The following is a 14,288-nucleotide window of genomic DNA, read 5'->3' as shown; positions in this document are numbered from 1 at the left end:
GGAAGCGACGGAGCGAGCTCGCTGAGTGCCCCTTGCGCTCGGCTCCATTGAGAATGCTGTGGCGTCTGGACTTCGTACGTGGATTCTTTTTTAGAAATCTCACAGTTAGCAATTTTCATTTTACGTAATCAGATCCTGCTCTCTGCAGGTGGAAATTGAACTGTTTCTTCTGACTTCATAAAGAATTTGCATGTGTATGTCAGTTTTTCAGATCTGCGTTTAGTACTCACAGAAATCCTCCTCTACCAACACTAAAGGATATAGGACTTCCTGTTTCCCAGCAGTGTTACCATGATGACCGGGGACAGGAATTTGGGTATAAACATGTTAACATGCCTCATCTGAGTCACAGCAGCGATCATGCAGAGTAAGTGTCTGTGAACTTCTTCTGCCCAAGGTCAGCAACTGCAACCTGTATCGGCTTGGGAAGAAGAGGGGGCTGCCCAGCCGCATGGTGGTGTCCATATTCGACCCCCCCGTGAACTGGCTTCCTCCCGGCTACGTGGTGAACCAGGACAAAAGCAACGCCGACAAATGGGAGAAGGACGACACGGTAAGCTGTGGCAACGGGAGGGTTTCTTTTTGGGCGAGGAGAGAGATTTATGCTGTTAGTTTTTTGTTTCTCTTCCCTGGTGTGTTTATAATGGAGCTTATATTGGATATATTGACTTAATAGCTCTCTAAGTAGAAACAATGTTGCAGTTTTGATAGAAGACAATTTCTCTTTCTTTGTGAGCTAATTTAGTGTTCAAAAGAAGAAAAGTAAAACCCTACAACGTTTCACTGTACTGTTAGGTGCTGCGGTTTATCACAGATCCCTACCTACCGCTGTTCAGTTAATTGACTGTTCCGTGACCTCTGATTTCTAGTCTGTGAAATAATAAAATGTCAGTAAGAGCTGGCCTTTGCCGCTCAGGGTTTGTGCAGGCTGTGTCTGCTTTTGTGCCCAAAAGTTCCGAGTGAATAAATGGCAGACGGAAAGGTTGCAGGTTTCTGGCAGTGGTTTAAAGGTTGTCTGATTTCAGAAGCGGCTGCTCCTGGTATCTTGTCTTGAAGGCCGCCCTCTAGAGGGCACCTGAGAGGCCGGGCCGGGAGCCTGGTCGCTGCGGCTTCCTTTTCGCCGTAACTCCCGGCAACGGCGAGCGAGTGCGGCCGCTTCTCCCCAGGCCCGGCCAGCGCGGCTCGCTGTGTGTCCTCTTTCTGACCTGCGCGTCCCAGCTGTCTGTCCTGTGTCTTTCCGGTTCACACTCTGTGACGTCTGCGTTTTACCTCTGCATTGAGTATGTTTTTAAGTCATGCAGTTTTTGACTTCGTGTAAGAATTAAACTTATGTGGGAAGCATTAGGAAAACGTTTTAATAAGAATTGGGTTAGGAAAAGCACATGTTATTCATTTAGAGATAGGTAGAACCTTAGGAAAAAATGTGTAGACTCTGAGAACTTTAGAGAAAAGACTACATTTTTACAAACATTATTCCGCAACAGTTATCCTGCTTTGTAAATACTGTTTTATAATATGATTGACTTTAAAAAAACCACAAATATGGAAGAATAAAGTTGATGTTGGCATGTCCTCTTGATTAAAAAAGTTTTTTTTAAGATATAGCGCACAGTTCCTTTTCTTGACGTTTTCAGCTGGACTGGCACTTTGGTTCCTGGAAAACATTATGCACTGCTCCTCCTGTCACCGAGGAGCTGGTGCCGTTGCCGCGGGCCCTTGCCTGCTATTGAGAGCGAATGCTAGTTACATTCCTGTTGTACCCGCCTGCCCCGCGCAGCCAGGTGGCAATGGCCGGCGGAAGCTCAGGTGGCGCCTGGGACTCGGAGGAGAGCTGCATGCGGGGCCTTTACTTTTAAAGAGCTCGCAGTGCTCCTGGGAACCACTTAGTGGGTAGGATCCCACTGTTCTGCCGAGAAAGTGAAACCCAGAGGCTTAGAGAACTGCGCCCCAGGTCAGCCCGCCTCTTGGTGATAAAACCCAGGCCTTTGTTTTGCTTTTTGCTTTTCTTACACTCCACTAATTTTAGCTTATGTTAGCATCTCTATAAAAATATATATGGATGTTTTTAATTAAAAATTATTCAGTCTTCATTTTTTTGAAACTAACTTGGCCCTTTCTTCTCAGGACCAAACAATTAGTCAAAAGAAATCTCATGTTACCAGGAAAGTATAGGATTTTTAACGGAATAGTTCCTCGAGGTCTGCATTGTAGTTTCTTTTCGGTTCTTCCTTATGCTTGAAAACGTTTTATAAACTTTTTTTTTTATTTTAAAAAATACACATAGTTAAAGGTATATGGCTTGGCTCACCGCTCTTATTTCTTTTCAAACAATTACAGACTGTATCTCTCTTGAGTCTGGCTTAAAATGAAAATATTTGCAGCATTTAAAAAGCGCTTGACAGAAAGTTTGAAAACCTTTCAGAACACTCTGGAAAGTTGTCACTATCAAAATTGAAGCACAGCCTGCTGCCTCTCCCCCCAAAGTCAAGTCTTGATGTGTGTGGTTTTTCTTGTTTGTGGTGGTTTTTTTTTTTTTAATTTTATTACTCAACAGAAATTTGGCATCTTCCTAGCATTGCAAAAAAGTTACATCATTACTGAAGCCTAGCCCGTTATTAAGGTTGTCATTCACAAATAAGCTATTGCCAAAGAAATTGGAATTAGCAAAGATCCTCTGACAGAAATTGGATTGTTGTGTTTCATGTTAGTATAAATTTTCTTCTATTTTTGTCAGTTATGCTATAATCAGTTACCCTGATTACTGTAGCTCTGTAGAGGGGGAAAAGCATAATTTCTCAAATTCTTAGCTTAGGTCAGTGATCACTTTTAGTTTTCAAAGTAAAGCAATTTAGGTTTACATCGTAGCAAATGTACTTTGATTTGAAGTAGAAATAGGGACAGACACTACATCATGAAACTTTTGCACATTTTTAATGTTGTAAAGACTTAAGAAATAATTCTATCTGTTTTATGTTATACTCTTAATTGCAAAGATAATGCTTTTTTTTGCATCTGGAATTTAATTTTATTAATTTGAAAATCTTTTTGAAACTTTCTCAGCAAAACTGAAGATCTCTGGCTGGCATATGAGTACTTCCATTGTGTATTCGCCAGATTGGAGTTCTCAGCTGAAGGTTTGCCTTGTGGCCATTAACTTTAACTTCACATGCCATGTATAAAACCCTCGGCTGAAAGCTTCGTGCTGGATAAAGGTCATTTTATAACTCAGAAAACGAGCATTCAAAGAACATGTTTTACTTTGTTTATATGATTAAATAACTTATTTTATGTTAATTGAAAACAAATGGCTGTGATTTTAAAGTTGCCTTTTAGTATTTGTGGTTGTCATTTGAAATTATCCATAACCCTTGCTTTTATTGAGTCTCAAGCCTTTTAAAACCGGCGGCTATGTCTCCCTCCTGCCCCATTCCCCCGCTGCAGACAAAGGACTGCCTGCTGGCTAACGGCAAGCTGGACGACGACTTCGAGGAGGACGAGGAGGAGGAGGGCCTGCTGTGGAGGGCCCCCAAGGAGGACGCCGACTACGAGGACGACTTCCTGGAGTACGACCAGGAGCACATCCAGTTCATAGACAACATGCTGATGGGCTCGGGGGCGTTCGTGAGGAAAATCCCGCTCTCGCCGTTCTCGGCCACCGACGCCGCCTACGAGTGGAAAATGCCCAGGAAGGCCCCCGTGGGCGGCATGCCGTTCGCAGCAGACTTCGAGGACTTTGACTACAGCTCCTGGGACGCCATGTGCTACCTGGATCCCAGCAAAGCCGTGGAGGAGGATGACTTCGTGGTGGGCTTCTGGAACCCGTCCGAGGAGAACTGCGGCGCGGACACGGGCAAGCAGTCCATCTCTTACGACCTGCACACGGAGCAGTGCATCGCCGACAAGAGCATCGCCGACTGCGTGGAGGCCCTGCTGGGCTGCTACCTGACCAGCTGCGGCGAGCGGGCCGCCCAGCTCTTCCTCTGCTCGCTGGGCCTGAAGGTGCTGCCGGTGGAGAAGGGCCCCGCCCGGGAGGCTGCCAGCAGCCAGCAGAGGGGCCTCGCCGGGAGCCGGGCCCCCGCCGGCAGCCCCCGGCCCGCCACGTGGAGGGCCCCGGAGTACGGCTGCCTCAAGATCCCGCCCCGCTGCATGTTCGACCACCCGGACGCCGACAAGACGCTCACGCACCTCATATCGGGCTTTGAGAACTTTGAGGAGAAAATCAACTACAGATTCAAGAACAAGGCTTACCTGCTGCAGGCTTTTACACACGCCTCCTACCACTACAACACCATCACCGGTAAGGCCGGCGTGTGCTGATCGTGTTACTTTGGCCTCGCAAAGAAATGACCTATGCATGTTCAGGCTCAGTGCTTAACGTGTGTGTGTGTGTGTGTGTATGAGGGGGGAGGAGGAGGGGGAGGAGAGAGGAGGCTCTGCTCTCCGGGCCCTCTCACATGTGCTGCGTGTGCTGCGGGTCCCGGGAGCGGCCGCACCATGGTGGCCTTTCCTGCCTTCGCCTGCCCAGTGGCTCTGCCGCTCAGGCTGCTGGGGCTGCTGATTTACGTGTGTGTCTGGATGGACTTCCACATCCTGTAGCATTCTTCCTGAACAAAAGAGCCCCTCGGAAGCCTCTTTACGTCTAAAGATGAGCAGGTGATAAGGAATGCTTCTCCGAGGCTCCATGCCCGTGCCCGTGCCCTGGCATCTCTGCCCTGAGCTCCCGGCGCTCCCGCGTCAGCCTCTCGGACCTCACCGCCCGCTGGTGTCAGCCAGTGACACAGTCGGGTCTGAGTGCGCTTCTATCACAGTGACAAGTGCGTGGATCCAAACACCGGAGCAGAGCAGCAGCTTGTGTGAGAAGAGAATGTGATTAAGATGTCTGAGAAACGTGGAGCCAGAAGCGGGACGTGGCCAGTCCGCTCTGAAGGCTGGGGGCATGACAAGGCCTGGCTCTGTGCTGCCCATGCCCGGCGAGGTCTGGCTCTGTCCGGTCTCAGCCCCTCCCTGGGGGAGCCGGGGCAAGTCATTTCATCTGTCCCTGCCTCAGTCTCCTCAGTTGCGTGGACTCTTTAGTAACAGAGAGTGGAGGTGCTGGTTAACATGGATAACTTCCCACATTTTGACTATCAACTGCTTTTGCTCCAGGTCTTCACTCACTCCCGCAACTTTTTTCTCAATCTCTTGGTTTGTGTAAAATTCAACACTTTTTTAATTGATCTTTTTCTTAGAGGGAGAGGAAGGGAGGTGGGGAGGGAGAGGGAGAGAGGAACATCCCGATGTGAGAGTGAAACATGGATTAGCTGCCTCCTGCACGCCTTCTGCATGAGACTGAGTTTGTAACCCGGGATGAGCCCTGACCAGGACTCAGACTGGCACAGGACGATGCCCCACCAACTGAGCCACACCAACCAGGGCTCCGTTTCACCATTTCTAGTCCAGGTGGAGAAGGGGGTCTCCTTATGCTAACCGTCATCTCGTGTGACAGAGGTAGCCCAGAGATGGCGAGGTGTGGTGCTGCTCGTCTGTCGCGTGTGAGTGAGCGTATGTGTGAGCTGCCGCGGGGGAGGCGGGCCTGCGGGGCTGGCCTCCGTGGGGATGTGTGACGGGGACCTGGGGACGGGGCCCAGCACCGGCCTGCCCCGCGTGGGGCCGGAGGAAGGGTTTTCCTAACAGACGTCTGTCTTCTGGCCACTTAGAGGTTTTGTGACCCTGACGCAGTATGTAAGAATGTGCTCAATTTTCCGTTAAAATGCCATCGCCAGAGGCGCCAGCCAGTGTGAGATGTCAGTGCTGTCCTTGAAGAGTGTGTATGAATGGGCCCAGAAGGCTGTCTCTGGCCTGGCTGTGGGCTCATGTCGGGCGCTGCCCTGGCTCACAGCTCCCTGTGCCCCGCAGATTGCTACCAGCGCTTGGAGTTCCTGGGAGACGCCATCTTGGACTACCTCATAACCAAGCACCTTTACGAAGACCCGCGGCAGCACTCCCCGGGCGTCCTGACCGACCTGCGCTCCGCCCTGGTCAACAACACCATCTTCGCGTCCTTGGCCGTGAAGTACGACTACCACAAGTACTTCAAGGCCGTGTCCCCCGAGCTCTTCCAGGTCATCGACGTCTTCGTGCAGTTCCAGCTCGAGAAGAACGAGATGCAGGGGATGGACTCCGAGGTCAGTGCTGCGAGCGCGGGCGAGCCGGAGGGGCAGCCCGGCTGTGGCTCTGCGGCTTCCGGGAAGCGTGCTGCTCAGGTGTTCAGGCCCCCGATTGCTGGCCCCGCTCAGCGCGTCCCCGTGTGCCAGGAGACGGCTCTCCTCCTCCTCCCCCCCATGCTCACGCCTCGGTTTTCCTTATTTTTGTAGGTTTTTCATAAGGAGTTAAAGAACTTGTTTATGAATTCCTCTGATCACTCTTATCATTGTTCTTTTTTTATTTGTTCCTTTTTAAATGTCAAACCATTGTTGGGCGTTCATGAGTTTCTGGGACTTCCTTGGAAGTGAAGGAAGTCTGAGGACCAGCCTCAGGCAGGCAGGCTCTGGGCAGGCGGGTGGCACAGGCAGGCAGGCAGGCTCTGGGGGGCGGCACTGGGGCTGGCAGCAGCTGATACAGGCTCTTTCCCCAGTGCGGCCTCGGGCAGTGTGAGGGCAAGCATGGCCGCAGGGAGACTAGGACCTAGAACCATCTCGCAGTCAGCATACTTCTGCTCTCATCCTCACAAACTGTATGCTTGGAATTAGAGAAATTCCCCAACATTTAAATTATCTCTTACATGCAAGGGGACATACTAGTTCTGTAATCTGTGTTCATTCTTTTCCCTCTCCCTGGTTTATGTAAACATGTATAGAAGTTACAAAAACTAACTGGAAATGGCATGGTCTGGCTTTTCTAATTTATTCTTTGACCTTAAGACTCTCTCCACTTTTTTTAGGCCTCAGTTTCCTCATCTGTAAAGGGAGAGTATTAAACTTTATATGTTTTAAATTCCTCTCTACCTCAAAACATATACGAACAATCATATATGATTGTTCCTCAAATCATATATGAACAATAACTGTCTTATTTTTCCAGTAGCCAGTATTATAATTTGTATATAAAATTTTGTTTCACTAAAAACTGTTCAGAAATTACTGTGCCCTCCTTTTAATTTCTCTTTCACAAGTAGTTTATGTTTATTTTAGAAAACACAAGCAAAACCAAAGTTAAAGTTCACAAACACACAGCTTGAGAAATGACCCAGATGAACATTTTGGGGTGTGCCATTGCTAATGCATGCAGTTGTAAACGTGCCTATAAAGGGGTCTGTTTTGCGTGATTTTCCATCCCTCTTTTCACGGAGTGTGGTGGTGACTCCAGGATTGCGTGCTGGTCCGTACACGGCTGTCAGGGAGCCACTTAGCTGTCCTTTGCAGCTAACATTTAAGCTGCTTTTAGTTAGGACTTCAGTAAGCGTGGACGTGATGAATGCGCTCACATGCCCAGCTTCCTCCTCTCGGCAGGAGGTAGGATTCCCAGAGGTGGGATTGCTGCGTCCAACAATTGCGAACCTTTAAGAGGCTTTTGATGCATATCACGTTTTTACTCTGTGACGTCAGCCTGCTGTGTGTCAGGCCCTCTTTCACAGCGAACACATATTCCGTGTTTCATAAAAGGCGCTTGGAGGAAAACATCTCCAAACAGGGGTCCCCTGCCCAGAAGCGGCCGTCTGTCCCTCACAGCGTGTCCTCCCCGCTGGCCCCGCGTTGTCCCCGCCCCTCCCCCCGCAGCTGCTGGGCAGCACCGCCCACGGAGGGCCGTTCTCTGATGACGAGTGAAGTTTTAAAAATACATTCATTTATTGACGACTTCTAATTTTGTGTTAAAATTTTAGTTCTTATTGAAAAAATATCTTTTCTTCTTTGCTGGGTATAGACTATTAAAAGGGAGGGGATTTTTGTTTTTAGAAATTTGGAACACTTCCTTTTTAGGTCAGATACTGTTTGTGAGGAGCCGGTGCCAGGAGGCTGGGGGGTAGGGGTGTCGTTTCCTTGGTTAGCGACGGGGCGAGTCCCCGCAGGAAAGGCAGCCTTCTCTGGGCAGCCTGACAGGCCCCTTCTCTCTCACCAGCTCAGGCGGTCCGAGGAGGACGAAGAGAAGGAGGAGGACATTGAGGTCCCCAAGGCCATGGGGGATATTTTCGAGTCGCTTGCTGGTGCCATTTACATGGACAGCGGGATGTCGCTGGAGATGGTTTGGCAGGTGTACTACCCGATGATGCGGCCGCTGATAGGTACACTGGCTCCCCTCCGAAGACCCTGGAATCAGAGTCAACAGCAGCGGCAAGGGTATCATTTACGTTATTCTTTCACTCTGATTACAGAAAAATTTTCTGCAAATGTGCCCCGTTCCCCTGTGCGAGAATTGCTGGAAATGGAACCAGAAACCGCCAAATTTAGGTAAGCAAAAATGTGCATGGAAAATATTAACTTAGTTCAAACCCAGGGGGATGTTCTCAAAGATGCCATAAATGAACGGTTCCGAAAAGTATTCACACTGGGGCGCGCTCTCCGCAGTTTCCACTCGGAGTCTGATCGCCTTCTCTCCTGTTTCCATAAGAGCCGCTGAGCTAGAAGCCCCGGCAGCCGCTGCCGCACGCGTGGCGGCCGTGCACGGTCCCTCGTGGGCGTCCGCCTGGGCGGGCTCCCGGCCGGCGCTCACTCTGAGCTGATTGACAGTCATAATAAACACTCTGCCTCCTAATCACGCTGTCTGGCCTCTTCACAGCCCGGCGGAGAGGACGTACGACGGCAAGGTCAGAGTGACCGTGGAGGTGGTGGGGAAGGGCAAGTTCAAAGGCGTGGGCCGCAGCTACAGGATCGCCAAGTCCGCGGCGGCAAGGAGAGCCCTCCGCAGCCTCAAAGCCAACCAACCTCAGGTTCCCAGCAGCTGAAGCCCCTTTTTAAAACTAAAACACAAAAAAAGCAGAATAAGGTAGAAAATATTTAGATTGAAAAGGATGATTTAAAGTTGATACTGAGCGGAATGAATCGAAGGCAGAATTTAAAGTTTGTTTGATAACAGGATAGATTACAGAATAAAACATTTTAACATATGTATAAAGATTTTGGAACTAATTGTAGTTTTAGTTTTTTGCGCAAACACAATCTTGTCTTCTTTCCTCACTTCTGCTTTGTTTAAACCACAAGAGTGCTTTAATGACGACATTTAGCAAGCGTTCAGAACAATTATGACGGTTTGTTTTGTTCTCAGTATAATTTCCTCACCTTCGCTTAGTGTCAGGGGGCCAGGGAGCGGAGCACTCACACGTCCCTCGAGTGATGCGCGAGCCCTGGTGCCCCTCTGTCTGCGGAACTGCCAGCCGCACTGGGGAGCCGAGAGGACGGTGCCCACGCTCTGCGTGAGGATGGTGTTCCCAGCACTACTGCACCTCAGAGTGAGGGACAGGTGTTGATGGCACTGGCTGGCAAGCTGGTGAATCCAGTGTCGGTTTTCTCGTGCCACGTGAGACTAAGGTTCTTGCCTTAAAAGTGATGTCCTCATGGATACTCTTTAATTTCTGATCGTTTTGGAACAAACTGATCTTACATTCCCTGCATTTTATTGTGCATTAGATGCTGAGACTGTGGGATTCACAGCCCACTAGTGTAGTTGTAACTTAAAACAGGAGATTTGGATTTCTGGCACATGTGTACTAAAGACATTTTAAAAACCAGAATCTGTAGACTGGGTTTTTAAAAAACACCATAATAAAAATGGTCTTTGGCTAAATACCCAGTTTTACGAAAAAAACAAACACACCTCCTGCTAGGTAGTTCCACTGATAGGAATTGCTTGTGGCAAATAATTTTGCCCCGTAGGCTGTTTCTCTAACAGAATAAACTTTAGACATATCACACCTAAAATATGCTGCAGATTTTATAACTCATTGGTCACCCAGCACCTTCCCCCTCCGCCTTCTCCCGTGAGTGTCTCTGCACTGTCTGCCATGCTGCGTGTGCCATTACCAAAGCTGTGCCGGCTGTGGGAGTGGGAGCGAGACAGACTGCCGCGTTGTGATGCATCCCAGACTGAGCTTGTTCGTGTAGGGCTCCTAGCGCATTACTGCCCTCTCCAGAAAAGGAACAGAAAAGACGTGTTAGGCGTTCGCCTGAGTCTCTGTAATTAGACCCATAGCACTCTCCACCTAAATACCTCAGTTCTCCTTTCTTCTGCATGCGTCCCCTGTTTGGTGCTATGTTTATGTATTATGCTTGAAGTTTTAATTTTTTTGCACTGTACCTGTAATACCTCTTAATTTACCTTTACACGAGCTGTGGGCTGGTCTTGCCTCCCACCGGCTACCAGTGGAGGCTTGCTGCAATTCGCCCATTAATTATGCTTGAAGGTTAAGAAAGCTGAGCGGAGGTGGCTGATGTTCCCCAGCACGTCGTTCTGAACTTGATCTTCTCGCAGTGCTGCATTTCTGTGTAAATTGCAGTTGAATACTGTACCTCCCGCTGTCTGCCCCCCCCCCCCCCCCCAGCAGTGCTCTGACGTGTCTGCCAGAGGCTGCTGCTTCGCTTGCAGGAGGCCTTGAGAGACCCCACTTGTGCCCCGGCCTTACTTGTCCCCCGTCTGACATTGGGATGGATCCAGGTGATTAACTGCGTTTCTGAACAAATTAATTTGGGTGGCCTCATTTTCAAAATATGGAATTCTGATTTGGAACCTTAGATTTCTGTTTCGCTTTTTAAAAATCATAACATAAGGTCTCCTGGCGAGTTAAAACCAAGCGTTTGTTGAATTACGGAACTGTAACTGTGTCCGTGAACAAGAAGGCCGGTGTGATTGTACTTGCGGAGGCCTTGTGGTGAAGGCACGTCGCAAATCTCCGAATAGCGAATAGCGCAGCGGCCTCCTGCCTCTGGGCGCCAAGGGCTGTGTGGGCCTCCGGCTGATCCAGCGCACGGCTGTCTCACAGTTACAGTTCCCGCTGGGGGAAAGGCCTCAATGTATTTTGTAACCTTAAGAAGAGTATTTTTTGTTAATACTTTATAAGTTCAGGCTTGGATATGATTAGGTCATACATTCTCAGGGGTTCAGACTTCCCGCTACCATTCAAAATGTTTGACCAACAGCAAACTTGGGCTCTTTCTGTTTTTGTTGTTTTTTGCTGGAGAAAATGAGCTGATTGTAATTGGTGACTCCACTTGGAAGCAGTCTGACCCCTGCTGCTCCGTCAGGAAAGGAAAGCTATGCGTTCGGCGTGTGAGATGGTGATGAACGCTCTGTGCTGCTGATCCAGTGTGTCACGGCCCCCGCTGAGCTTGTGGAAATGTCTCCCGCTGTTAATTAAGGAAAAAGATCCTTTGCTTTGCCCGCCCCCCGTCCCACTGCGTGTGCCACCCCCCCGCCGTCCTGTGATGGCGGCGGGAGGCGGAGGCAGCGGGCGCTGGGGAGGCAGTGGGCCGGACCTCATTGTAAACGTCTGTAACGTCATGCGTACCTCCACCGCCCTCACTCCGCTGCGCTTGTACCCGCCCGCATGAGCACAGAGAGCATTGCACTTGGTACCATGCTTTACCTCATTTCAAGGAAATATGCTTAACCGAGAGCAAAATGTGGTTTGGCCTTGCTGCTGTTTTGATTTGCCGCATTTGAAAGAGATAGTTCTGATGCCTGCAGTGTGTCATGTATACTTGCACAACTTCAATGGATCACTCTCGTCTGTGGCATTTTACTGTTTGTGAAAGTATGACAAAGATTTGTTAACTGAACTCTTACTTATGTTTAAAATGTTTGTTACTTTTCCCCTTTATATTTTGTGATGTGATTAAATGTAGGATGACCTCTAACACTCCTGTACTTCTTATTTTTGAACATACTAATCTTTTATTTTCTTAGTAGCTTGCTCTCAGAGAGATTCAGATCACCCGGCCTACATCGCAAGAGACGTGGGCTCCTTGGGTTCTGCTAGGTCAGTTCATAACCCGGCCGCCCCGGGCAGCCAGCCCTTCAGGGGGCCCGGGAGCCAGCGGGGCTGCGGCCGGCAGAGGAATCCAGCTCAGACCCACCGCCTTCAGTCGCGGGCCAGGGCTGTAAACTTTACATCTCTCTGTGAGGGGATCTCACTCTCACTCAGAGTGTAACCCACCAGACTGAGACCTCGGAGTGTGTGTTTAAGCTGCGTCTGGAATTATGTCGAGTCCTTAACCAGCTCTGGCTGCGGAGGAGAGGCGCGCGCTGCGTTATCACCTAGACGGTTATGTTAGTGACATTTAAGTAGGTGTGTTTCTCAACCACTGATTACTTTTCGGGAGTTTAATTGTTTCCAAATGAATTCCTTTGTTTTATATTGCACATGAAATGTTTTTAAGACACATGGAAGACCGAGATGTTAAAATGATCTTAAGAGTTGGAGACGCTGGCCAGGAGCGATGTCTAGGGAGCTTGCGTTGAGACTCCGTGTTTTCCACCAGCAGTGCAAATGGTCTCGCGAAACTGACTTGTAAATATATTTTAATCATTAACTGCTTTTTTTCTAGTCCGTTTTTATTTGGACATCAACCAGGCGGCTTAAGTTCTGTAGGTGCGCGCAGAATTCCCTGCGGCAGCCGGTGGGTCACAGCAGAACTGCGAAGGCGAACAGGAGTGACATCGCTGGCGTGTCTGGTCAGCATGTGCAGGAAAGGGACTAAAATCAAGTCAGACTCGCGTGTGCTTTGACAATAAAGTCGTGACCACCCCGCCGCTGCAGCTGTTTGTAAGGAACGAGGCGGAACTGCTCACAGTCATCGCAGAAGGCTGCCGTCTGCGCTCACGGCCACATTACCTCCCAGCCTGTCTTTTTGTAACAATTGTAGCCGAGTAAATCTCCAATAAAGTTATGGTCTGTTCACTGCGTGGCCTTCATCTTTTTCTTTTCTCGATGTGATCGGCTCAGGTAGCTGCAGCAGACATGGTGTCTGACGTTCAGTGCCGCGGTCAGAGGAAACGCTGCTCCAACAGGATGACGTTCTGTTTACCAAGCTCTGCTTCCCTCTGCTCGTGGCTTCTGTAGGGACATCTCTTTTCCACGAGTTAGGTGATCCCGGGTGTTTTTCTGAAACGGGCCGCAGTGGCCTCTGGGCCCAGGGCCCGGCTCTGATGGGGGCCCTGAGCGTCCCTGAAGAGGGCTGGCTTCTGGGACCCGCTTCCGCATCGTGGGCCTTCCTGGTTGTCGGTTCAGAAAGAACTGGGCCGTCCGGGCTCTGGCCGCCTCAGGCAGCCCCAGTCGCCTGAGCGCTAGTGGAGGGCTTGGCTGTGGGAGCCAGCTGGTAAGTGTGAGTTCCTTAGCAGAGTCTTCGTTTTCCTTCAAGAGTTTAAGTGGTCCCTTCCTTTCCCTCCCTCACGTCGCTCACCAAAGGAGAAAAAGGACGTGTTTCGGGCCTGAGGAATCTGCTGAGCGCTACGTGCCTGTGGGGTGTGTAGGCAGGGTGTGGGGAGGCGGGGGGGGGGGGGGGGGGGGGAGGGTACTGCTGCCCAGAGTCCGCTGGATGATTCGGGCCAGGCCTCAGCCACGGCCTTCCTGCCACACGACCCTGCAACAATGGCACACAGCCCGGCCGGGCCCTCGGCTGCTGGGAGGCACAGGGCCGTCCTCCTGAAGCACCGCCGAGTCCGGGTCCCAGAGGGTGGGGCTGCCCTCTGCTGGGCCCTGCAGAATGGGAGGGGGTGATGGGGCGGGAGGAGGGATTCTAGCGAGGGAGGGAGGGGAGAGCTCTGCTTCCTGCCCCATTTGCACTGGACAGGCTTGTGCCAGTCCCAGGCGCAGGGTGGCTTCCTGGCCTCAGAGGGCAATGCCGGGAGGGGGAGCGGCTTTGCCTGAAGAGGGGTGAGGGCCACAGGATCTAGCCCCGTGGTCGGCAAACCGCCGTGTGGCTCTTTGGCCCCTTGAGTGTGGCTCTTCCACAAAACACCACGGCCTGGACGAGTCTCTTTTGAAGAAGTGGCGTTAGAAGGAGTTTAAGTTTAAAAATTTTGTTTCTCAAAAGACATTTCAATCGTCCTGTCGATATTTGGCTCTGTGGACTGATGAGTTTGCCGACCATTGTTCCAGCCCACCTTTCTGCTTGGACGACCGGGCAGCTCGCAGCCAGGACTCCGGGTCCCTGTGCCCTCGTGGGTGTGAGGCCTCAGCACGCGCGGGCGGGTCAGGCAGCTGCACCGAGTGGGTCCTGGTGGGGAAGTAAGGCCATAGCCCCGAGGTGGGTGGCTGTGTCCCCGGGAGGACACCCTGTGTGTGTTCCTCTCTGGTTCCCAAGTCTCTGTCCGCCCTGCCG

The 14,288-nt window shown here is 50.5% G+C and overlaps 1 protein-coding gene across 9 annotated transcripts in view; it reads left to right on the top strand.

The window, feature by feature from the left end:
- Positions 1 to 12,868, top strand: part of DICER1 (dicer 1, ribonuclease III) — a 67,614-nt gene extending 54,746 nt beyond the window's left edge. For 8 of the 9 annotated variants that reach the window (XM_045577213.1, XM_045577214.1, XM_036425791.2 and 5 more), the window contains 6 exons: positions 398 to 553; positions 3,442 to 4,297; positions 5,896 to 6,164; positions 8,095 to 8,257; positions 8,348 to 8,423; positions 8,752 to 12,868. In XM_045577213.1, coding sequence (XP_045433169.1) covers positions 398 to 553; positions 3,442 to 4,297; positions 5,896 to 6,164; positions 8,095 to 8,257; positions 8,348 to 8,423; positions 8,752 to 8,917 — 1,686 coding nt within the window. In that variant the 3' untranslated portion in view covers positions 8,918 to 12,868. Of the gene's footprint in view, positions 1 to 397; positions 554 to 3,441; positions 4,298 to 5,895; positions 6,165 to 8,094; positions 8,258 to 8,347; positions 8,424 to 8,751 lie in introns of those variants that run through there. The other variant, XM_045577215.1, reaches the window with a different exon arrangement.
- The last annotated feature ends 1,420 nt before the right edge of the window (positions 12,869 to 14,288 follow it).

The sequence above is a fragment of the Pipistrellus kuhlii genome, unplaced genomic scaffold (genome assembly GCF_014108245.1).
Source record: "Pipistrellus kuhlii isolate mPipKuh1 unplaced genomic scaffold, mPipKuh1.p scaffold_m20_p_85, whole genome shotgun sequence".
NCBI classification, from domain to species: Eukaryota; Metazoa; Chordata; class Mammalia; order Chiroptera; family Vespertilionidae; genus Pipistrellus; species Pipistrellus kuhlii.
The sequence above is the reverse complement of the archived record's forward strand: the minus strand, read 5'-3'. Positions and strand labels throughout refer to the sequence as shown.